At 40.2% G+C, this 24,691-nt stretch overlaps 1 protein-coding gene across 1 annotated transcript; it reads left to right on the top strand.

The window, feature by feature from the left end:
* Nucleotides 1-632: 632 nt before the first annotated feature.
* On the top strand, nucleotides 633-24,310 carry LOC309668810 (desmocollin-2-like; the record flags this gene model as incomplete). The annotated part of the gene is made up of 16 exons (XM_082479311.1): nucleotides 633-671; nucleotides 3,289-3,373; nucleotides 6,022-6,224; nucleotides 6,699-6,824; nucleotides 8,087-8,242; nucleotides 9,184-9,328; nucleotides 10,537-10,703; nucleotides 12,403-12,537; nucleotides 13,834-14,019; nucleotides 15,447-15,706; nucleotides 15,925-16,067; nucleotides 18,252-18,467; nucleotides 19,448-19,678; nucleotides 21,672-21,793; nucleotides 23,102-23,341; nucleotides 24,113-24,310. 16 exons carry the CDS (start codon nucleotides 633-635, stop codon nucleotides 24,308-24,310), a joined length of 2,652 nt encoding a protein of 883 aa, XP_082335437.1.
* Nucleotides 24,311-24,691: the final 381 nt, after the last annotated feature.

Here is a 24,691-nt window from a genome sequence, read left to right as displayed (position 1 = left end):
CCTGCGCGCTGCGCCCCGCGGAGCGCAGGACGGCGGGGGAGGGGGGGGGGAGGTGGGCAGGCCGTGGCGGGGCGCTGAGCCTCCGCGGGAAAGAGGCGGAGGAAGAAGAAGGGGGTGGTGGAATCTGAGCGTCCACCGGGCGCGCCTCCGCGCCGCTCCGCGCATAGCCGGCGCCGCGGCGGGGCGGAGCAGGGAGGGGAGGGGAGGGGAGGGGAGGGGAGGGGAGGGGAGGGGAAGGGAGGGGAAGGGAGCGGACGGGACGGCCAGCGCCTCTCCGCCAAGGTGGGCGGGCAGGGCAGGGCAGGGCAGGGTAAGGCAAGGGAAGGCAAGGGAAGGCGGGCGGGGTGTCCCAGCGCCGTGCCCTGGACAGGCATTACTCAAAAGGGGGAAAGAAAAAAAAAAAAAAAGTAATTAAAGTCGCCGCTGCTGCGCGGTCCCACCCTCCCCACGGGCCGGCTCCTCTGGCAGACGGGAGGGGACAGAAAGGGAGACGGCCCCTCCGCGGAGACGCGCCACCTCCGCCTCCTCCGGCACCGCCACCGCGCACTCGCTCGCTCGCCGCGGCAGCACCGACGGCGGCGGCGGCTCCCCCCTTCTTCACCCCCCCTCACCCCTCTTCGGCCCCGCGCACCATGGCCCCCACGGCCCCCCGCCTCGTCCTCGGCCTCCTGGTGAGTGAGTGGGGTGAGTGAGTGGGTGGGCGCGGGTGGGGGGAGCGGAGCGGGCCGCCGGCGGTGCGCGGCCGCGCTGCCGCTCGCTTCACCGCGGGTGCGCAGCGCAGAGGAGAAACTTTGGAGGGGTCGATCTCCGGCTCTTTATTCCCTATAAGATTTCCCCTCTGTGGGGGTCTTTGCCGGGGGCGCGCCGGGGTGCGGGCGCAGGAGCGGCCGGCAGCCCGCGGGGCCGCGCAGGGGGGAGCGCGGTGGGTGCGCGGCCCCGGGGCGCATCTCGGGGGGGTGGGGGTGGGGGGGCTGAGGGGGGTGGAGGGGAGGCTGAGGCGAAGGAGGGGAAGCGGTTGGTTGTTGGGTTAGCTTTGGGACTGGTGGTCGGGTGGCTTGGGGAGTGCGCCGTGAGGTTACGCGGTGGACTCATGCTCTGGTCGTTAATGGTACTGATGGTAATTCATAGAAGAAATCAAACCGCAGCTCATTTCATTTAAATCTCCCCCCTCTGTTGCCCCCCCCCGTCGTGTCGTGCCCCCCCCCCCCCTTCACCGACGGTTGTCCCTTTTCCATAGGAAGGGTTGTGCGTATAGTGCGGAGCGTGTTAAGCTCCTTTGGAAGAATTAGCTGTGTATTGGACAATTTCAGCGATTTCCTTTACCTGCAGTTTACTGTGTTTGTACGTAATTATCTGCTACAGAAAGGCCATTGTTGGGGAGAGCAGGGAAGTTCTCTTTTTTTTTTTTTTGGTTAGTGGATGAGTGAAAGTGATTTGTCTTTTGTTTCTTACCCCTTTTCTTCTGTATTATCGTTGGTCACAAAAAGAGGGCAGGTGATCATATGAGCCTGAAAGGAAAATGCTTGGTGGTGCGGAAACACTGAATTTATTATTTTCATACTCATTAGATATGTACATTTTGATGGAAGTGTTGCTATTCCAGACATGATGTGTGTCTGCCTTTGCTAGGATATTCATAATAAAACCCAAAGAAACCCAAGCGAGTTTACTCATACATCTAATTAAAAAAAGTAAAAGAAATTACCCTGTCAAGTAGAAAAACCCAACACCTACACTCAAAAAAACTGCTGAAGTGTCATCTTTGTGTAAAGACAATCACAGCTTATTTTTACCTGGTGCGTCCTTATATCTTGATACCGATAAAGGACTACCATATTCACCTTTTTTAATGCTTCAGTAGTTCTTTGTGCTGACATCAGACTAGCTTGGCATTACTATTTCAAATTTAGATGTCACCGAGCCTTAAAATATCTTAAAACAATGTAAAAAGATGGTGTGATTTTAATAACTTAAAAAATAATACAAGATCTATCAGGAGAGAGTGTTTTATTAATTATCTGTTAATAATGAAAGTACCTAGTAATACATAAGCAGGGATGTTTAAATTGTTTTATATATACATATTTTTACATCTGTGTATATATATAAGGAACAGTATGAAGAGCTTTTATGATGCAGACACAGCATTTAAATTGCTTTTATGCAATGATTAAATTCCACATTTCAACTTTATTTTCTTTAGGTGATCATAGTTCCTAATGTCTTAAAGATTTAAAAGTATTTTTATTTATTTTCTTAGTAAGAATCACAAGTAATTTTCAGAATTTCCATTAGCTATTTACTGCTTTATACCTTTAATGCTAAAGGTATGTGCAAAATAAAGATGACTTTCCTTTTCGCTAGACTTTCATCCTGAAAGAATAAATGTACTTAAAAGGGTGAATACATTTATTTACATTTCTCTATTTCTTTGTTTAATTGGCTGTGTGATTTTTGGATTACAATTTTAGACATCTGTATAGAAACTAGGCAAGATATATATTTATATATACACACACATAAGTATAATCTGAGGTCAGGACTGAATTGCTCTGTGCTGAGGAAAATCTTTGTACCTCCATATGATTCTTTTTTATAAAAAGGTCTGGTTATCTACTACTCATTTGAATTTTGAGGAGGACCCCATTTTGTAAGTGGTTACATGGGAGTGGACTGCTGTGATATACAACATTTTATTTATGTCATATCTAATTGCTGAAGCTAGATTTAATTAGTTTGTTGAGAAGGTACTTTGAAGATGCAAAGTGATATGTAAGTGCAAGTGTCGTCATGTAGTTTTAATAAGAAAGACACTTGTCCCTTTAATGTTAAGCTTCACCAGAATTCTACTGAACTGAGTTTTGAAGGGTTGAGCCTTAATACTTGGAGATGTTGGATCTAAATTGGCTTCGGATGCTATTCGAGGGAGTGCACTCTGAAGCTGTATTTTGTCTTTCTGCTACTAAAGCAATAGTGTAGGTAAAATCATCTGGTCAAAGCGAACTCGTGCTGTTGATGTCAGGGCTGCCGTGATTTTAGAAAAAAACCCACAATCCATGGACAGATCCGGGAGCATTGGTCAGATCTTGTTTCCAGTTTGAAACTTTGCATGCTACGCTGGGTAGTACTTGTCTTTTTAGTTGAAGAGTCCTTTCTGTGCCTTTTCACTGGCCTGTCTTAAAAACCAAACAAACCAAAGGCAGCTTCAGTAACTGTAGTTATTATTCAAAATAGCATGCCATTATGGTTTCTTTTTTCTTTTCCACGATTTCTTAATTTGTTTTCTAGGTGCTGAGTTTGTGCTGTGAAGCTTGCAAGAAAGTAATTTTTCATGTTCCTTCAGAACTAGAGGCTGACACCTTAGTTGGCAGAGGTGAGAAACTGCGAGATGCCCGTCTTAACGATACAACGTTGCAGCTTTGCTGGAGATGCTGTTAACAGTGAAGGAGACGTGTTGAGTTTTTTTCTTTTTTTTTTTTTTTTAATGGCATGAATGGATGACTGGACAGCCAGTTAAACAGCTGGATCAGCCTTTTTATGAAGGATACGCCCTGTGTTTGTTACGGATTTGAATGCTGGCTCCACGCATCCATTTGACTTTTGCGTAAACAGCTATTGCCAGCTTTCAGTATGTATTTTAAAACGAGAAAGGCAGAGTTTAATGGTTTCAAAATGTGGAGTCTAGGGCTTAGTATTTAAATGAGTGGCTTAATATTCCAAAGTGCACCCATAACCCACAGAGTCATATGAAGAAGTCGGTAAGTCATTTGGATAATGGAAAAGAAAATAAAGAAGACAAAACCCACACGAGCAAAGCACCCAGAAGCTGCTGCTCTGTGTAACACGGATGCGACTTCTCGGCCGTGCTGGGGAATTCGGGGCGCCCGAGGAGAGGAGTTGCAGAGGTGTCCTGCGTGCACGGTGGCTTGGGAGAGTGCTCCTGTCTGACCAGATGGTCTGTCTCCTGTTTAGGGCAGCGTGCAGGTGACTGAGAGGAATAGGGGAGATAAGAAAACATCCCACTTCTTTGTTTTTCAGTCCCCTCTTTGAAAGGCAGCTTTTAAAGGTGCGGCGTAGGAGCTGCTCCAGGGTTCTGTGCTGCCTGAGACTGATTTTGAGGGTTCAGAGGTGCCCTGTGTGAGTCCTTGGACAACAGAGGAATATTCTCCACCTCTGCAATCCTAATGCACGTTCCTGCAGAAGGAACAAGTAAAGTGGATCACAAAATTCATCGCAATGCAAGTGCTCAGAAAATCTAGCTTTAGAAATGGAAGTTCGTTGACCTTCCTGTTAAATTAAAAATGAAAGGTTGCTACAGTTGTTGAAGTATTTGGGATGTTCTCAGAGACTTTAGCATTTCTCTGTGTAAACAAAACTTCATGTTATTTCAGTGCTATGAAAGAATTTGCATAACATTGCACTTAGATTTTTTTTTTTCCCAATCATTTAACAAAACTTTATAGCTTGAGTGGCGTTATTCAAATATTTCTTGAGAAAGCATAATATATTTTGCATTGATAGAAGGACCATACCTTGACAATAAAATTAGTCAGGATTTTTCTGGTTGTTGCAAGGTTTTTTATATTTCTGACTTATGCAATTTGTATGAGAGGCTGTAAAGAAAAAAGATCCCGCAAAGCTATGGCTAACTGAGTATAATATTAACTCACATAACCATCAGAACCAAAATCTCCAGTCTGATATTTTTGGAAATGCAGCACTGTAATATGCAGTTGTACGAGACTCCTGTAAGTGAGGCAATGATATTCTCTTCAATACTAAATTTTCATTGTACAGATTGACAAGGCAGAGGAGTCACTGCTGCAGTACTATAGGAAGTCTATGAAAAGTTTAACTGAGCAGTTAAAAAAAAGACTTAAGAAGAGGAAAAACTCACTTTCATATTTAAAATTATGCTTCCCGTCTCTTCTTGCATTCTTGAAAGAGAAACAAAGTTTAGTTTATGGAAAATTTCATCTACACGTATGGGGTGAAATTCTGAATCTACTCTACTCTGGGAATTTTGCAATCAGCTTTCATAGAGCAAGGTCCCATCCACTATGATATCATTGAAGGAGTATTGAAAAGTTTTAATTTTGAGAACATGACACTGATACCTCTTGTACTCTGCAAGTGTCATTTGTCTAGAGTTTAGGTCTTTGGCCTTCAGGGTGCCAAATCGTTCTTGCTTAGTGCTGTGGTCCTACTGCAGTTCGTTATGATTATCCTGATTTTGCTTTTTCTCCAGCTGTACTGCTGAATTACTTGCTGATCAACCAAGTTCATTGAAGTGCACTAAAGTTTATTTTAGCCACAAGTGATAGCAAATGCAGTAAAAAATACCTGAGAAGCATGCTGAACTTACCTACCCCTTCCTATAAACTGCATGGGATTCTATCACGTACATATTAAAAAATTGCCAATCATTTGTTCTAGAGTTAGTCTTTATCTCTCCCATCTGTCTGCCTCATAATTTGAAGGCCTTTGTCCTCCCAAGCCTATTAAATCACATAGTGCCAGTCAGTGCTTTCCGCCTGAGGGCAAAACTTCCAAGATGTAATATCTCCATTGGGCATTTGCATTAATTAATCATCTTCACTGATTTTGTGGGGCACGGAGCACAAGGCAAATGTAATAGCTACTGATCCAATAATGAGTGTGTCTACAATGTTTTTTGCATTTAAATGTTTTAGTTCATCTCTGATGCTTCAATAATTTTACCAGTGTAATAGGGTGTCGTTGAAAGATATCCATGAAGCGCCCATGTCCTTTAGGAAACGCTTAGGAACACAAGAGTGGAAATTTGTGTAAACTTGGTCAAATCTGAAAGCATAAATGGGTCCTAGATTCTATATTTGTGATGCTTAAATATTCAATGACCAAATTTTTGGAGACTCCATGTGTCAGTAAATATAATTTTTACTTAGGGAAATGTTTTTTTGTTTTGTTTTGTTTTGTGAGGGGTGTTATTGTGTTATTGTTTTGCTGTTTGAGTTATTGTCTGAATATTTTTTCTCACAGTTGATTTGAAAGAATGCCTTCAGTCTGCAGACTTTATCAGTTCCAGTGATGGAAACTTTAAAATTCTAGAGGATGGTTCTGTGTACACAACGTCTGCTGTTTCTTTGTCTGCGGAGAAAAAGACTTTTAGCATATTGCTTAAAGACATTCAAGAACATGTACAAAAGAAAATACATGTTAGTCTGGTGGAAGAAGAAAAAAAGGTGAGCTTCTAATTTCAAGATACCTTACTTATTTGAAATACTGTTTCACAGAGTACAGCTTCATTCTGGGTAACTGTGGTTGAATTTTGGAATTCAGATGATCGGGCAAAGCACGCTGGTGTAGAGTGTATTTTTATTTAGCAGTTGTTGATTACTGTCTGTAGCCTGAGTCAGCAGACTTCCTTTCTGAAATGGGAGATGTTAGGAAGGAGTGTAATCAGACACATCAAGAATCATAGAAGCCATGTTTGAGGAATTAAAGCAGAGTTTATTCGTGCAAAGTATTAAAATGAATGACAAAACTTTTGGAATGCTGTCACAAGTATAATCAGAAAAGAAGACCTTGGAAAAACAAACGGTCAGTAGGAAAACTGGAATGGAGGGAAAATTATGGAAAAGCAAGACAGTAGTTAAGTGAAAATACATGCAGTTGAGAATATGTGGATATATTCTTACCTGTCTTCTATCTTCTAGACCCAGACACAGAAGACCAGGCATGCTAGAGATACAGTTCTCAAGCGAACCAAGCGAAGGTGGGGCCCTATTCCGTCCGTTATGATGGAAAACTCACTGGGACCTTTCCCACTACAAATACAGCAGGTATGTTTTATAGGAATCGTAATTTTATGACACAAGCTAGTTTTGTATGTGACTTCTATGATAAAAGAAGAACAAAAGTGAGCTCTCTTGTATTGCCTCCCGGTGCCATTCCTGCTGTTATTCCTCTGTCTTGTTCTGTCCTGTTGGGTGTGTGTCTTGTAATCTCGTAGCTGAAATAACTTGTGATCACAGTTGTTGGGGTGAACTGGAAACATGCAAAAGTTGTAAAAAGGAGAGAGGCATACTATCAGAAGAGTTTTTTGGCCTGGAAATCAGTGAAATGCGTAATTAAATAACAAACAACTCCCCCCAAAACATTGCCTAGAAAGAGATTTTGTAGACACAGAGTGGGAGAAAGCTTACTTGCATGGCTACATCCTTTCTGGAGTTCAAGGTGTATACCTGTAGCATTGAAGCCTGAGTATGGCCTATATTATTAGGAAAAGTACTTACTGTAAGAAAAGAAGTAGGCGTGAAAGAGAAATGCAAGAACTAAAGTTATCATAGATCCATCTTGCCTTCACTAGATTACAGAGTGGCGGGTAGCAGATGTGTAGAGACAAGTGTAATAACAGAGTCTGTGCAGAGCAATCATTCTTCTACTAATCTTACCTTCATAACTTCTGGCATTCAGTAGGTAAGGAAAGTTTGGGGAGGAGAGTGTTTATAATTAGATAACTGCTAGTGTTGCCTCCTTGGTGCTTGTAATGAGGTGCAGAGAGTCTGAATTGGCATATCTCTGGACTATACTCTAGGTGGCCTTCTCTCCTCCGGCCTTCTCTCCTCCGGCCTTCTCTCCTCCGGCCTTCTCTCTTTCCTTGCTTTGCTTTTTCTTCTCTAGTTGCAAACCAGATTCTCAACTTGTGCACTAAAAACAAAATCTCTTGAACAGGGACAGAAATATTAAGCCATCTGTATCTGAATGTGCCTTGTATGTGCAGTATTCTGGACAGATTAGATTTCAAATAATTTTTTTTTATGCACACTGTCATTTGTTTAATTGTTCAATAGTCCTACACATTTCTGCATTTGAGTTAACTACCCCTTCTCATGTACACACAATATAAAGGAAGGCAGTTACATGACAAGCTGTTCTCCTAGTCTGTGAACTTTAGGCTGCTAAAGAAGTACAAGTAAATCACATTTTGGTTTTATTTTTTTGAAGAGTTCCTGCTTGTGCTAAATATGATAATGAACACAGGGAAAATGTATTAGAATGATGCTGCTGTTTTCCCTTGGCCTTAAAAACATGTTCTTTATAGGTCCAGTCAGACACAGCACAGAACTACACCATTTATTATTCTGCAAGTGGACCGGGAATTGATCAAGATCCAAAGGGTTTGTTTTACATAGAAAGAGAAACTGGAAATATCTTTGCTACTCGTGCAGTAGACCGTGAACAATATCCAAGCTTTCAGGTACAGGCCTAAATTGTGTAAATATAATTATATCTCTTTTTTTTTTTCTGTCATGTGTATATTTTAAAGCTGAGTTACAGGGGAAACTGGGAGCAAATGAGATCTGGAATCAGCGATCTGTTCTGAGTAATAGCTTTGGTGTTGTGAAGATGAAATCGGTGACAAATCAAGAAATAGCTGGTCATCTAGATCTTGACAGTAGTTTTGCTTTTCACTGCTGAGACTCTACTCACAGCATAAATGTAGTGACCTGTTGGATTTGCGTCGCTTTCGGGAAGAGTTTGAACTTATCCCAGAGTTTTTCAGGGAAGGTTGAAAAGGTCTGCATAAAAAAAAAAAAAAAAAAGTCATGAGAAACTGCACGGCTGCGGTCTTTTGAGCCTCTCTTTCTCAAGCTGTTCAGTTTTAGTATTTTGTTAACAAGGTACGCTGCTCTCTCTGCTGGCTGAGAAGTGTAAGAATGCAGTTAGTAGAAAGACCTTCTAAATAGTTAGGTAATTTGCAGTATCTATTACTGCATTTTATTAGATTATGTTGTAATGGGCAAATAGCGTTGCTGTTGATTTTGTTCTCATTAGCATTATTTACATCTAAATTTTTGGTCAGGCTGAGATTACCTCTTAGACACCTGGAAAAAATGTGTTCAAGAGATTGGGGGAAAAGCGTTTGACAGAATTGGGGGGAAAAGAAAAGAAAGTGGTTCAAATACTTGTAGCGTGAGGAACAGGAAGGGGAAAGTTTGGAAAGCATTTAAAGGTTTTGAGTTGCAGTCATCGTAAGATATCAGTCACTTCTGTGTGGCTAAAGGGCCTGGTTTTGACAAGGGTATGCTTGGTATGCTGTACGTCATTTTATTTATTGGCGCCTCCATGGAACTAAAAGTGCAGTAATACTTCATGTTGCTTAAGCATGAAGCAAATTAGTGAATTTATGTCTTACAGATCATTTGCTTTGCAACCACTCCGGATGGTTACTCACCAGAGATACCACTTGTGCACACAATCAGGATAGAGGATGATAATGATAATGCGCCATATTTTACACAGGACTTTTTTGAGTTTTCTGTCCCTGAAAATTCCAAACCTGGTAAGAATTGTTTTTAATCCGTGAACACAGTTGCCACTAATCAAGTCAGTTATGTACTAGTATGACTTGGTGTAATTCTGCCTTTTAATCAGTTTCAGTGGGATTTGCTAAGGAGGATTTCTTTACAGCAAAGGCTGAATTTGCAAAGAGCAGCTCAAGATGTCTTAGTGATTAGGAGTTCCAAAATGCCATCTCAATCATAATGAAAAGTATTGTTTAAAAAAGAATTTTTTACAAACTGAGGTGGCTCAGTGTTCCTAAAATGGTGTAAGAACTTCAGAACATTATTCTTTTCGTTTTATCCAAAAATCACCCGTTTCCATAAAATGTTTGCATTGACACAATGGCAGTTTTTAACAGATTAGTTTCTTAAACAACTAAAATGGTGTAAAATGCCCTTGATTAAGCTTACAGTGTTTGTCCCAGCTGGTGAACTTTTCCTGGGAGAGGGCGAGGGGGGAAGAAAGTCTTGCTTCTGCCTATACCTGTAAAAGGCAGGGATTTGCCCGCTGCTGACTTTGCGTGTCTGTGTAACGGAGGACAAAAGCAGGGAGAAATGTGGACCCCAGAGAAGAAGTAATACAAAAGCCGTGGTTTGCCATTCCCCGCTCGTCTCCTAGGCTAGGGGTATAGAGCGGGCAAGGTCTAATTTGCTTTGCAGAAGAGGAAGCAAAGTGTTTTTCCATTCACCCCGAAACACCGGTTGCATGTCATCCTCTGAGCTGCTCTACTTCTTACTGGGTGAGATACTGATGTAAAGTGAAGTTCCAAAACCACTCGGGCTATAGGGATGAAGTACAGCAGCGCTCCTCGAGAGGCAGTACTGCAGTTTGAACCATGTCAGAAAGCACCGAACTTCCCCCTCTGTCCCCCCGTCAACTCCTTTTCAGCTGTGTTTGGGGTACTTAATTAGAAGTCACTGTCAAAAACAACAACTGAAATCTAAAATTTTAGTATTTCTTTTGATTATTCCATCTGACAGCTGCAATAATTGTAACTTTGTTTAAGAAGGAAAAAATAGCCAGAGGATTAAAATAGACAACTCCACACTATTACTGTATTTTTACTACTATTTCCTGTGTTTTCAATATGATTTTCATTTAGAGCTAAATGACCATGTAGCTATTTTCATGTATCTAAAATAGAAATACCTGTTTGATTATTTATGGATTTTTCTGGAACTAACAATTGCTGTATTGTGTTCACAGGCGTCGTTGTTGGAAGAGTGACCGCAGAGGACAGAGATGAGCCTGATACTCTGCACACTACCTTGAAATACCGCATTGTGTCACAAAATCCACCAGTCACCCCAGCATTTTCTTTACATGGTGACACAGGTGTCATTGCTGTATTATTGCCGCAGCTGGACAGAGAGGTGATCTTTCCTGAAGCATCTTTAGCTGTCATCTAGTGCACACAGATAGCTTCTTAACTCTGAATTGCTGGCGTGGGAATCACCAGATAAATCATTTCTCTTACCCTTTTATTGTTTCCCTGTCTAAGGAGCTGCCAAAGCTTTACAGAGACCTGCAATTAGTTCAAAGAGTTTCTGCATAGATCTACCGTGTTCTGGCTAATCTTGGCAGGGGACCTCCCGCTGCTCTCTTACTCGATTTATGGATTGAAAAGCCTATGGATTTTTATTCTTTCTCTGTTCGTGAATCCCGTGAGCTGCTGTTTCCTCCTAGTCAAGCTCCATTTGAGGTCCTGCTTGCTTCTTTGCAGGGAACATGAGCCAACTTTTCTGGAAGTAGTCAGTCATCCTGTACTCAACAGAAATATCTCCGATATCTGAAACCTAAACTTTAATATAACATTTCCTAAAATTAAAGCACAAACCATTTATTTTTGTCGGCTAGCTTTCAGGTAAATAAGGTACGAGAGGTTTTAGGTTTTATTTTATTTGTGTGGGTTTTTTTTTGTATAAAATGTCATGTGAGAGAGATTGGTTACACTAGAAAAAGTGACAGGTATGTATATTTCAAAATAATATTTCTAGCATGAGACAGTCATTCTAGAAAGAAAACACTGCTACGGGCAGATCTTTTTTGAGGATTAAGAGAGTCATATTCTGGCATACTTATGTTGGTTCATGGCTGAAAATCTGCATTAGCAGCGTGTCGCAAAATTGTGCGCTTGCAGGTACACTGCTCAACTTTTTTTAGCAAGGGAAAAATGCAGCGACTGTGGGCATCACCGTGACTACTAAGGAAACAATCACAGTGACTACTGAGGGAAGGAAAGCTTGAAAAATGAGTCCACTACTTATCTTTTAAAGATAAACTTATGAAGTAGAACAGGAGATTTCTTTCCTCCACCTGGAGAAACCTAATGCTACTTCCAGGCATTCAGAACTGGAGTTACTGTCTTGATATACAAATTCCCTCATTTTGTGCCCAGCGTCTGTCCCATTGTGTGTCCTCCCCCTTCCCCCCTCGGTCCCCCTTCCCTGGTTTGTTCAGGTATTAATAAGGCTAAAAAAAGCCTTCTGCTGTTGTGACCCAAGTGAGGGATTTTGATGGGCTGCTTATCAGTGATCACCTTGGAACTGACATGGGCACTGACTCCTTCCAGTAGCAGGCGTCGCCTTGTCATGTATAGCCCAAACAAAGGCTGTGATTGCAGCACCGTTTCTGATCATCCTCACTGAAATAAGAGGTGTGCACTGAAACACTGTACCAGCTGGAAACCTAATGGAATGCTCTGCCTGGCCAAAGGGGAGACATAAATAGCAGATTAAAGTGCTGCATTATTTGCATCTTCCAAAACTTCAGGTACTGGAAAATAAAGCTGACGTTGTGAGAAGCTTTATTTGATACAGGATATAGTGTACACATTACTAAGAGATGCTGAACTTGGTGCTGCTTAAGCACTGAAAAATATTTTACTTGTTTTCCTTTTGAAACTATAGGGAAAAAGCCCCAAAGCTAATTGACTCATTTTGTAGGGGAGCACTGAATTTAGAGCAAAGTTGGAGAACAGGCGTAAAATATGTACTTCTACTCTTGTGTGTAACTACGTGATTGAAAAGATGAGTATGTCAAATTTCTGTATGCTTTTATTCATCTTTTCAGCTGGTATCCAGTTACACTTTGTTAGTTGAAGTGAGGGATATGGCAGGTCAGCCTTTTGGTTTGTGCACTACAGGAACAGCTGTTATCAAAATCGAAGATACGAATGACAACGCACCATCCTTTAAACAGATACAAGTAAGTCTTCATAAATGAAATGTCTGTAAAAAGGTAAAAAAAAAAAAAAAGGCTATTTTTATCCCCTTTCTAAGTTCCTGATGGGCAGTCCTTCAAATCTGAAGCCTAATGCTCTGACACAGGGCCTAATGCCAATATAGACTTTTGAGAATGCCCTGGTGGTTGTTGTGCTGATTGGTAATTAAACCTATTGGTATATTAGTTGTTTTGAGTCATTTTCTTTTTATCCATTGGGAGAAAGCTGACATGTCTCATTCATTCACTTCTGCTGCAATGCATAGTCTTAGAAATCCCATAATTTAACCATTTTCAGGGAGGGCACAGATTCACTCCTAAACATTGTTATGACCTCACTGCCATTTGACCCGCTTTTGGCTACTTCTGAGTTGCAATTGAAAATGTTGGTATCAGTGAAGTAGATGCAAGGATTTTCACTGAGATTTTCTATGCTTTTCCGACTTTTTTTTTCTTCTAAAGAAGTAATATTTAAACCACTTCTTGTCCACCGATAGCTATAACTTTAGCCTTAAGTCTTTGATTATTGCAGCCATCTGACTTATTCGGGACAAGAGAGTATGTCTCAGTAACCATGTATACAGCTCAAATAGCACAGGAGATTTTGTAATACGAAGTTTATGGAAAAGGATACATTATCCATGAGGAATACACATACCTTATCCTTTCCACTCAGTGCTGTAGAACATCACAGTAATATTAGTTTAGAATCGCTCTTATCTGTGCTTTTTGAGCTTGTATAGAATAACACAGCTCTTTGAAAAGATAAGAAAATCAGAAAAATCCTTTCATCCTTTGCCATCCAAGTAGAGACGTATTTCACCCTTCTTGGCTTTTCTTCAAGTTCTTGTGGTTTGTTTATATATATTTTTTTAATTTACGCCAGTGCCTTTTCTAATGCTCAGCTTGATCCTGTTGTACGCAAATTAGCATCTATAGCTGATGTAACTGAGGGGAACTGTGCTAATTTCCCTTTCCTGGAAGGAGAATTCCAGACTTAATTGACATAATTGTCAGTGATAGTTTGAGTGTACGAAGGACCTGAGATTTCAGCTGTGCTGGCAGGAAAGGTTTACTGCTTCGCTCAGAGTATAAGGGAGGAGTGGGGGAAATATGCTAATGCATGAAAACAAAATAAACGGTTACAGCAGCTTGGTAAATTACCCCTTGGGTTTAAGTAGTCTTATTTAAATACAGTGTTCTTCAGTCCTGCATCGTGGAACAGTATTCTCTGATTTAAATTGATTTCTTTTTTTTTTTTTTTTTTTTGATACTCTTAAGTATGAAACGCGAGTGGAGGAAAACAGAGTGAATGTAGAAATACTGAGAGTCTCTGTTGTTGATCTCGATGAACCTGGTTCGCCTGGCTCAGGGGCAGTATATGAAATTATAAGAGGAAATGATGATCGGTCCTTTGAAATTACAACAGACAAAAACACAAATGAAGGAGTATTGTGTGTTGTTAAGGTAAGTAAAAATGAAACTGCTAGAGGAAAATTTGCGTGTCTTCAGGCATTGCTTTTAAAACCAATAATCTAGAATTCATTTTTATTCAAAGAATATCTGTAACTATCAGGCAAACCATGCTTTCCTCCCGATCTCAACTCTCTTCTAGAGCAGATTACATAATGCACTGCAGATGAGACTTGTGTGTGGTCCATAACCTACAAAACTCATCTTCTAGAATAATCCTTGGTTTTGTGTGCACAGAATTCAAGGAATTCCCTTTGGTTTGTCATTCCAGAAGAGCTTGGTGCCTTTGCCTGGTTCCACACTTGGAGGTGGTTAGACTTAGGGATGTAACTGAGGAATGTTTCGTGGCTGGGTACACGGAAATGGGAGTGTAGCAAAGGAGAGGACGGATGGGCACCTGCTCTGGTTTTGTTCTCTCTGGGAGTTGATTAAACTTACTAACTCTGCATAAAACTCTTAAGGTTTTATTTTGCAGGGTAGTGACTTCAGGTTTGCTTTTCTAGGGTGGGAGGGAGTCTGCACACACATAAGACTATGTGTTAGTTTAGTTACTCGTTCTACCCAGTACTTCACGGGTGTGTGGGGCTGCTGTATCTGTACTCCAGCACGTCCCTTTGCCTCTTCGTGCCTCTTTTTCATTGTCTGTTAAAACTGCAATAACAGGTAACTTCTAAGGAGCAGAGAAGATTAATATTAAAATTTGAAGATGTAAATCATAAAGATGCCAGTTAAATTTGAGGTTTTTATTTATCGTGTTTTTTGTTGCTGGCAATCATCAGAGCTTTTTCTAAAGCTATGTTCTTGGTATATGAACCCAGTTGAAATTTCTTATATTTAGCGTAATGCCATAGTAGACTATAGACTATTGTGACTTTAGGATACAAATAGCCCTATTAAAGGCATACGTTGACATTGGAGAAGGTGTCTGAACAGTAAATGAGATACTGATTAACCCCACAAGTTCGGCGTATTTGCAATGTGAAGTCTTACTGGCAAATAAAGGTAGGTGCTAGCAAGAAGCATGATTGACTTGTCCTGGAAAGGAAATGTACGTAACCTAAAGTAACAGCCAACTAGATACAGAAGGAGAAAATCCCCCCCACCCCCTTTAATTCTTATCTCAGTTCCAGTAGTAATTGATTATTAGAGTATTCATCCAAAATTTTACAGTGATGCTGCTTACCTTATTGGGGTAGTTCCTCAGGTTCTTTTCTTTGACTAATTTAGAACTTAACTTTTTTTTGTTTTTTTAAATCATGGTCCCTTACTGTGTCTCAAGCTGGATGTTCTAGAAGGATAGCTGACTTCTTTCGTAAATAAATGTGGTACAATTTTATCTATTTAAGAATTGGGCAGTGAAAACAATACCAAGTTTTGTATTGGCTTGAAGGAAAAAAAACAACACCCCACCTTTGTTACAGGGACTGGACTACGAGAGCGCCAAGCAAAGAATCCTCGTGATTGCAGTCAACAACGAGGTACCCTACATGCTGGCACCGCATTCGCAACAACTTTCCCAGAGCACCAGCTCTGTTACAGTGCATGTCCTGGATGTGGATGAGGGGCCGGTGTTTAAACCCTGTCACTTACGCATAGATGTTAAAGAATGCGAGGACATTGGGACGAATATTGGGAGATATGTAGCAGAAGATCCAGAAACTGGAAATAGTGAAGGCATATGGTATGAAACAACGTTATCTACTAGTTTATTTGGAGTACAATGTGGGCGGGATATGGGAAGGGGGAAATAATTGTTGATGCTGTATATATGCGCATGTGTGTGCATGCGCGTGCTTACGTGAATGTATATGAATGCACGTATCTGTATATGTACGTGTATGTACATATACCTGTGTATGCATATTTGAGATCTTTAACTAAACAAATTATTCTTGACAGCTACCGGATAGCACCTGGCCAGTGTAACTGGATCAGCATAGATGAAAAATCAGGTGAAGTCAGAACCATTAAAGTCTTGGACCGAGATGTAGAAGAAATGAGACAAGGTCAATGCAATATTACAGTCCTCGCAATAGACAGAAGTAAGTACTAAATGTTGTCAGTATTTTTTGTGGGCTAGAACAGATGTTTATGTGCAAATTTAGTGTGGAGACAGCTATTATGGTTCAGACCAGAGGCCCACCTCGTCCATTTTCTTGTCTTTGGGTTAGCTCTATCAAATGCTTAGGGAATACTATACAGCAGGGAAGGCATTGAAGAAATAGAGGCAAATTCTCAATGTTTGCAAAAGTTATCTGCTCTCATTTAAAATACTTTGTTAAGTTTAAATTGAGAGATTTTCCTGTGGATTGTATTCCTTTTATTTCTTGACTTTTTTTTTTTTTTAAGTGGTAGCACCTGGCAGCTGTGAAGTTGACAACACAGAAAGTAGAGAGAACTGCTTGAAAAAAAGTTGTTGACCTCACAGCTCTTACTGTTTCCTCATCTGTTTGACTTCTTGGTGTCTTACTTTTGGAAACCCATAATTTAAAAGGAGCTCTAAGAATAGCTGTATCCATTGCTGTATGTTATTGCACTCTTACTGTCGTTCTCAGTCATCAAGGTTCTGTAAGAGTGTTCACACTATGTGTTGCTCAGGTGATGAGCTCTTAGAACTTACTCTGATTGTAAAGTTGTACACTCAGATTCTCATTCTAAACCAGGCTTTGGTTCTGATTTAATGTGAGTGATCGTCTATTCTTTAGATTAATTTGGCATATGCATTTATTGTAGGAAAAGAAATAGTTGTGCCTCAACATCATCTAGCTAAGAAGATTAAATGCACTTTTCACTTCCCAAATACTAAATGTAGCAAATGGATTATCAAAGAAAAATGTTAGGTTTATAGGTCACACTATTAATTCTAAAATATGTATCTTACATTAAAAAGGAAAAATGGACTGGCTTTATAAATCCAATGGCAGGATTTAGTTTGAGCCCTTATGTACTTAAATGTCAGTCAGAGTAAAGAGCAGACCTTTGGAAGCTGTTTTACAGCTAAAAATTCTAACTTTGTCCAAAGGTTGCATATTAAAATTAAATGTAAATAATATGGATCTAAATTGTTTAGAACTTCTGTTGCATGTAAAGTAAACATGATATATGCATCTGCAATCAGCTATCTCTAGAGAAAGTTTTAAAAAGTAGACTTGATGTGATTTCACTGGAATGCATATGAAAGCACTGACCATTCCCGTATTGGAAAAAAATGTAATTGGGAGGGAGAGCTCGTTCACTTCTTGCATGCAGAATTTGGTGGCATAGTATGTGTCACTGCTGAATCCTGCTACTGCATGGAGACCGAGAGGGAAGAGACCAGAAAGAAGCCCACTGTTTCTGAAAGTGTTCCTGTTCTCAGGGGAAGTGAGGGTAGGGAAAGCGTCATTTATTTTCTCCTTCCGGAAGGAAAAAGGCTGGAGACCTTCACTTCCTGCTTTTGACTCTCAGTTTGGTGTAGCATCCTTTACCCCTGCTTTATGGGCTCTTTCTCTGCTCATCCTCCTGTTAGAACAGTATCTGCCCCCACACAGATACACATGTGCTCAACAAAATACATTGTCTGCACGTGCAGAATACGGAGCTTTGGGAGCTGTTGATCCATCCTACAACCAGCCAAGCAAAGAGAAGCAGCCCAGAGAGCTTTGTGAGAAGTTTCTCTTCCTTTTTGGCTAAATTAGCAGCTGCTTTCCACCTTCATTCTAAACTTGGATATTAAAATTGATGATATTTCATTGTGAAAGTTTGGACTAGAAATAAATATGTGGATCACAGAATCACGGAATTTTCAGAATTGGACGGGACCTCCAGAGATCATCTAGCCCAACTCCCCTGCTAAAGCAGGGTTGCCCAGAGCACATTACTCAGGACTGCATCCAGGCGGGTCTTGACAATCTCCAGAGAAGGGGACTCCACAACCTCCCTGGGCAGCCTGTGCCAGTGCTCTGTCACCCTCACCGTAAAGAAGTTTTTTCTTGTGTTTGAACGGAACTTCCTGTGTTCTAACTTGTTCCCATTGCCCCTCGTCCTGTCACTGGGAACCATTGAAAAGAATCTGGCTCCATCCTCCTTCAACCCACCCTTTAGATACTTGTACGCCATAATAAGGTCTCCCCTCAGCCTTCTCTTCTCCAGGCTAAAGAGTCCCAGCTCTCGCAGCCTTTCCTCATAAGGGACATGCTTATGGATGTTTGAAATAAGTGCTAAAAGTAGCTGTTTTTATCTCATAGATGGCAAAACAGGCACTGGAACGATTCAGGTTGTCATCCAGCCTGGGAACAAGAATTACCCGCGAATCACTAAAACCGACTATATAATGTGCAGAGACAGAAAACCGATCTGCCTTACTGCACAGGATGGTGATCAGTCTCCTTACAGCACACCCTTCGTATATCGCATAACTGACCGTAGCTTGGCATCCTCGTGGAAGATAACTCGACACAACGGTATGTTAGGACTTCTTCCTCCTGACTTAGCTGTGGGTTGCCAGAGGAGGCTTTGCTACCTCTGCCTTGGGTGGACTCTAAGAATCGATTGGCTGGAGGTGTGTTGGGAATTGGTGCCGTCAGTGGGGCTAACAAAGTAGCCTTGACGATCTCTAGCGGTTCCTCAGTTTCATTTGCTGTACGGGAGATCAAGAGTATGCCAGAAATACAGGGGAGCAGCTAAAGTATTTTTTACCTTAACTATCCTGGGTTTGAAAGAGTTTGCAGAAGTTAAGAAGGTGGCGCCGTTGGCATCACAAAGGCAAGGAGAAGGATACTATATTCTGCCTCTTAAAGCAAAAGCAAGAATCTGTCCCCAGGATCCTAGGGTCAGCAGTCAGCTGCTGTCTGAAATTGAATTGTAAGGAGATTAGGCAGGAGAACAAAACCCAATGTAACGCATTGTGTCAACACCTCTGGAAAAGGAAGTATACATTCATAATTCATAAGGAATTTCAGAAGGAAATGCCTAATACTCCAAAAAGAAATACAACTTTTCTTAAGCTGCTGTTATGGTGGAGAACTAGAAAACTGAAACATAAATTAAGACGTATAAATTAGGTTTACGATTAATTATTCCAATCAAACTACCAGAAGTCCTTTTAATAAATGTCAGTTCAGTTGATGGTCTTGGCTAGTAACCCCAAATAGTGTCGTTTACTATAAAGAACTGAATCAGCTTCACAGTTTCGAATCATATGTTGTCAGAAGGCTGTATAAGGTTTGCTTTCAAATCTAATATTTAAAAGGTGCTGAAAATATAAATCCTTCCAAGATGTAGTTTTGTGTCAAGACATTTAAGCTAGTTTTACATTAGCTAATGCGGATCTGGTAGCAGTATAGTTGTAACAGAGGGGAAGATCGTGATTATGGTCGTGTTTGTGACAACAGTTTCAGGTACTGTTAACACTTGATCTGGTTTTGTCTTTTTTTTTTTACAGATAATTCTGTGTATCTTTCGCCAAAGGGTGATATTCCATTTGGAATATACGAAATTCCTGTAAGTGTGACTGATAATGGAGGAAAGGTGGGCGAGAACTACATAAAAGTTAACTACTGTGATTGCGTTACTCCAACCGATTGCTTTCGTGAGCGTGTCTTAGGTGGCCAAAATGTTACTCTTGGCCTATGGGCCATCCTTGCAATGATCTTAGGATCACTATTATTGTTGCGTAAGTACACTTGATTTTTAACATAAATTCAAACCACTTAATTTTAAAATTAGCTGAGAGAACCTCATTCAAACTTGCTTCAAACATTTCTTTTTTTACTTAACCCTCATCACTGACTTAATGTACCTGCTCTATTTGTATTGGTATCACAGGCTTCTTGCTCTCATCTTGTCCTGTAGTTACTGTGTGTAGATTTCTGTTTATTCTTTTAAGTACATTTTATGTAAGATGTTCTGTGTGTTCATGTTAGTAAGGCCAAAAAAACTGCATTCGGCACTTGAACTGAAAGAAGATGGGATTTGTGGTGTGTATCAGATCTTGTCTGAGTATAGCAAAGTTTGTGCATTTAGTGCTGGTTTTGGGACACACATTTCTGTTTGTAGGAATGCTGAAATTAGTTTCCTAGAGTTTTTTGTGACCTTTCTTGTGTTATGGATGAAAACATGGAGTATCTGAGACATTGGATTTCACAACGAATTTTATGAGAGCCAGCGTAGGGTTGAAGGACAGGCTGGATACTTCCACAATGGACTGAACCGTTGAATACATGTTGTGTTACTGGAGTTGCCCAAAGACTAACAGATTCTTAGCAAGTTGATAGTGCAGTTAAGCAGTGAGGTGGTCATACATAATAGCAAAGCCAGGTCATTTTTTTACCAGAACCAGACACAGTCTGACTAATAACATCTTTAAAAATCACCAGAGGACATGCTACAGTAACAAATACTTCATAGTTGGTTTTTTTTCTTTCTTTTTTTCTTTCTTTCTTTTCCATTTTTGCTGGTAATGATCAACCTGTCTTGCCCCTGTTCAGCCTCAGCTGACTGTTCTTACTCAGGTAGATAGGACACCGGGACCTGCGTGTGTTTTGAAGGTTAGATAGACCCACATTTTTATCTAAACAGGGCAGGTACCCACATTTGTGATACAGCGTGGAGGTGGAACTTTCAGATGTGGGGGCGCTCAGTAGGGGGACTGTGTGAAACATCACCCAGCTTTTTGTCACTACCCCTTGACTGCATTCCTCCCAGATAGACCCATTATTTTATTGTGGCTAGGTTTTTACCCTGTGCACCCTCTACTCAGTGCTGTCATGGATGTCTTCTTCCCACCTGGCAGCATCAGGAGGCGACCCGCCAGAACCACTGATGCAGATCTCGCAGACAGCTGATAGCTGCAGAAGCTAAATGAGCTTGAAAGAGGCTCTTGGCCAATTTCCACAGAAGTTTATATGTTCAGAGATCAGATTGCTCAGGGGGCAGTTAGGCAGAACTCCTCTATTTCTCATGGGCTTCTTTATTTTTAAGCTATCAACTTGAAAAGAGAAGGAGAGAGTGGTTCTCTGAATGAAATGTTTAGTCCTTTGTTTAGGAGAGGTATTACTTGCTCGTGATTCTTTTATACAAAGTAATTTCTGGCTGAGTCTCCATGACAACACAAAGTGTTATTATAGGAGGAATAAGCTGAATAAAAGGAATTAAATAAGATTGTAACATAAGTCCTCCAGGGTTCTGGTGACCTTTTCTGTGAAGCAGAAGTTTCTGGTATTGGGGCCTTTAGCTTGCGTGTTAGTTCCTTATGACATAATTTGACATCTGTATATTCATACATGAAAAATGTCTTATGTATAACCTTGTTGTAGTCATAAGACATGATTTTTCACCTGGAATTGGTCTTAACTTTTTATTACTGTGAAATTTTGCAGTCACAGGGTTTTCATAAGGGTTCCTTGCATTTCTTTCGGGGAAACCAAGGTGCGTTTTAGAAGAATGAAGTAGTTCAATAGCATAGTGAAAACTGCATATACTGTTTGAAGAAATGTATATATGTACAGTTTTGAGGATGGGCATTTTTGGAAATAAATATATTTTTTAAAGCATACTTGTTTAGGTATTTAAAAAGGCCAATGCAACAAAATTCATTATCAAACTGAAGTAGATACCATTATGAGGTAAAGTTCATAGTATCTCCCTCACTTACTTTCTTTCCCTAGTAATCCTGATCACAATTTGTGGCTGCTGTGGCTCTGGGGTAATGCACAGGCACGTGACTGATGATTGTGCCAATCACAACTTAATAATTTCAAATACAGAAGCTCCAGGCGAAGAAGTGATGGTAAGTTTTCTATTTACTTCAATGTAGAAACATGTAATTAAGATATCGACAGCATTTCAGTTTGAGAACAGGACCACTGCAAGTGAGTGATTCAGTAAAGGAAATAAGCAATAAACACAGGGACCATTAGATGTGCTTTGCTATTTAACAAAAACTTGACAATTCTTCCTTTAGTCAGAGTTGGTAGTACCATCCGTATTTAAACATATCCTGTGGTTGTTAGCCCAGCTGCTTATAATTCTTCCAGACTTTTAACTTTTTAGTTGGAATTATCAGGTGAATCACTTCAGTCATTTTCAACAATGAGAATAGATAGAAACTTACTATTTTGCCTATGATGACCATGTGCTTATGGCGAAACATTATTGCTTCTCCTTGGAGAAGGATTTTTAAATTTAGTGGATAGTCATTGTAGACCACAGATGCAATTTCTGCCCTTCCCCTGAAAAATGACCCCAAATACAGTTGATTTTGGAGTCAGTGGAAAAAATATAATTGAATGGTCCGTGTTCATGAAATACGTTCTTGCTTTTGGCATCTAAACTTTTTAAAGATTCAGTCTATCATGAACATAGTCCAGCCCGGGACTGTGTTCATACCCAAGGACTTGGCTCTTCAGACTCTTCCCCTTCTCCTTTGTCCCTCACCCCCCGACCATGCCCTCCTCAACAAAAGGAGATTACTTTAGAAACCATTGAGTTTACTTCACCTTGAAAACCAAGAAATCCGAATGGTGACAAGTGGCAAATTTCTCATTGCCTACGAAGCATAATGTAGTGCCATTGTAAACTGATAATGTATTTTTTAATTTGTGATGCCATACTAGTGTTCCCATATTTCACTCAGAATACAGACTCAATGTGTGCAGAAACAGAATGAAACTTATGCATATGACTGTATATCTGCCTTAAAGGATTACAGGTTGTTGACTTGGAAAACCAATCGTTGTTTTACATGACAATTTAAGAAACTAGCATATGGATTATAGTACAGCTTTCATTGGGATAAAGATCCAGTTTTTGAATCTCATATCATATTTAAATGCAGATTCCTCCCCCCCCCCCCCCCGCCGCCTCTGATCATAGTATTCTTTCCACAGACCACTAATTGATCTTTATATAGTAAGCACTAAGGATAGTTTTTAGTTCAAAATGTCACAGTGGAAAGCTGGAGACTTCAGTTTTCAGTATTGACAGATCCTGTTTGCTGTTTCATCTTTTGAATTAAAAAAAAAAAAAAAAAAAAAAACAAAAAACAAAAGAGAAAAAAAAAAAGTACAGCTGTCCCCACTGCTGCATCTTTTTTTAGGATCACAATATAATTCCTCTACAAAGCACATGTGATCAAGGAGGATATGGAATAAAAACAGGCGATCAACAAACATTTGAAATGGTAAAAGGAAGAGGGCATACCTTGGAATCAGTCAAGGGAGGCGGACATCAGACTCTGGGATCAGTGAAAGAAGGAGGAGGAGGACAGCCTGTGATGGATACGTGTAGATACTCCTACTCCGAATGGCATAATTTCACACATCCTCGTTTAGGTGAAGTAAGTATTCTGAAACTGGGTTCTTTCTGAGTGTAGGTTATGATCAATATATGCAGACTTTTCAAGGAAGACGTGTATTTGTGCTAGAAAGGTGGCTTTCTGGGTTTGGTTTGGTTTGGTTTTTCCTCTCCTTTGCTTCCCTGCCTCCCCTTTGGAATATTGCCCTTTCAAAAAGTCATTCTTTACATATTTTAGATGTAAGCGTAAATGACTGTCTTTTCTCGGCTTAGACTATAGGCAGTGTGCTATTTTTCATTTAGAATATTTCCTCGTTTAGAATAATCGCTTGAGCTTTTGTGAGTTTCTCTGGCGATGTCTGTTTGCTTTTATTCTAGCTGCTTGCTTTGTGCTAATTTAAACCTGGCACTTATCTTAGCAGTGGTGCAGGAGTGAATGTACAGCAGTAGAAATGTAGTTACTCCATGCTTTGGAGATCAAAACTTCTCACTACTTGCCTAACTAGTTATGTGTAAATCAGTCTCTTAATTTTGAGTGGATTTTAGTTGCTTGACAGGTTATTTAAACAGGTTCTTCCTCTTTTGTTGTTACATACATGATTAGTATAAATGATTTCTTTATTAAATACTTATATTTTGTAGTCTTAATGATATAGACCAATCATGTGCATTTTTTGTATGTAGGAATCCATTAGAGGACACACTCTGATTAAAAATTAATCAATGAAAGGTAAATCAAAAGAAATTATTTTTATGCAATACGTTTAGGATAACAATTTAAGAAAGTAATAAGGTGTGTTCTTTTCCTATGCAGAAGGTGCACCTATGCAGACAGGATGAAGAACAGAAGCATTCTGAAGATTATCTCCTTTCATATAACTATGAAGGAAAAGGATCCTTGGCTGGCTCTGTAGGCTGCTGCAGTGATCAGCATGAAGAAGAGGCACTTGACTTCTTAGATCAGCTGGAACCCAAGTTTAGGACATTAGCAGAAACGTGCATAAAAAGATAAATGTGCCTTTGGCGGTGCTGAAAAAACCTGTAAATAAGCGGCTGTCATACTTTTGTGATATTAGGTATCTTGGAATTGAGAGGGGGAGAGGTTTATTAAAATTAATATAGACTGGTGAGAGTATAAGCAACTCTTACTTTAAATTTACAACAATTTTTTTATGTCTGCTAGACATATTCCATCAAAAATAAGGGATTAAAAGTATTTTCTCTTTAGACTATGCTAATATAGTAATGATAGGTTCTACGTAGATTACATTTCCTGTTCTTTGTGATTACTTAAAATGCAAAACTTGGTGTTGTCCTTTTAATTAATATTCAGCTTTAAAATTTTATTGTATTTGGCTTTGGAGAAGGAAAGCTTTTTAGCTCACTGTTTCTT

Source organism: Vanellus vanellus, assembly GCF_965231255.1.
Source record: "Vanellus vanellus genome assembly, chromosome: 2".
NCBI classification, from domain to species: domain Eukaryota; kingdom Metazoa; phylum Chordata; class Aves; order Charadriiformes; family Charadriidae; genus Vanellus; species Vanellus vanellus.
Note: the sequence above shows the minus strand (reverse complement) of the source record. Positions and strands in the feature narration are given on the sequence as shown.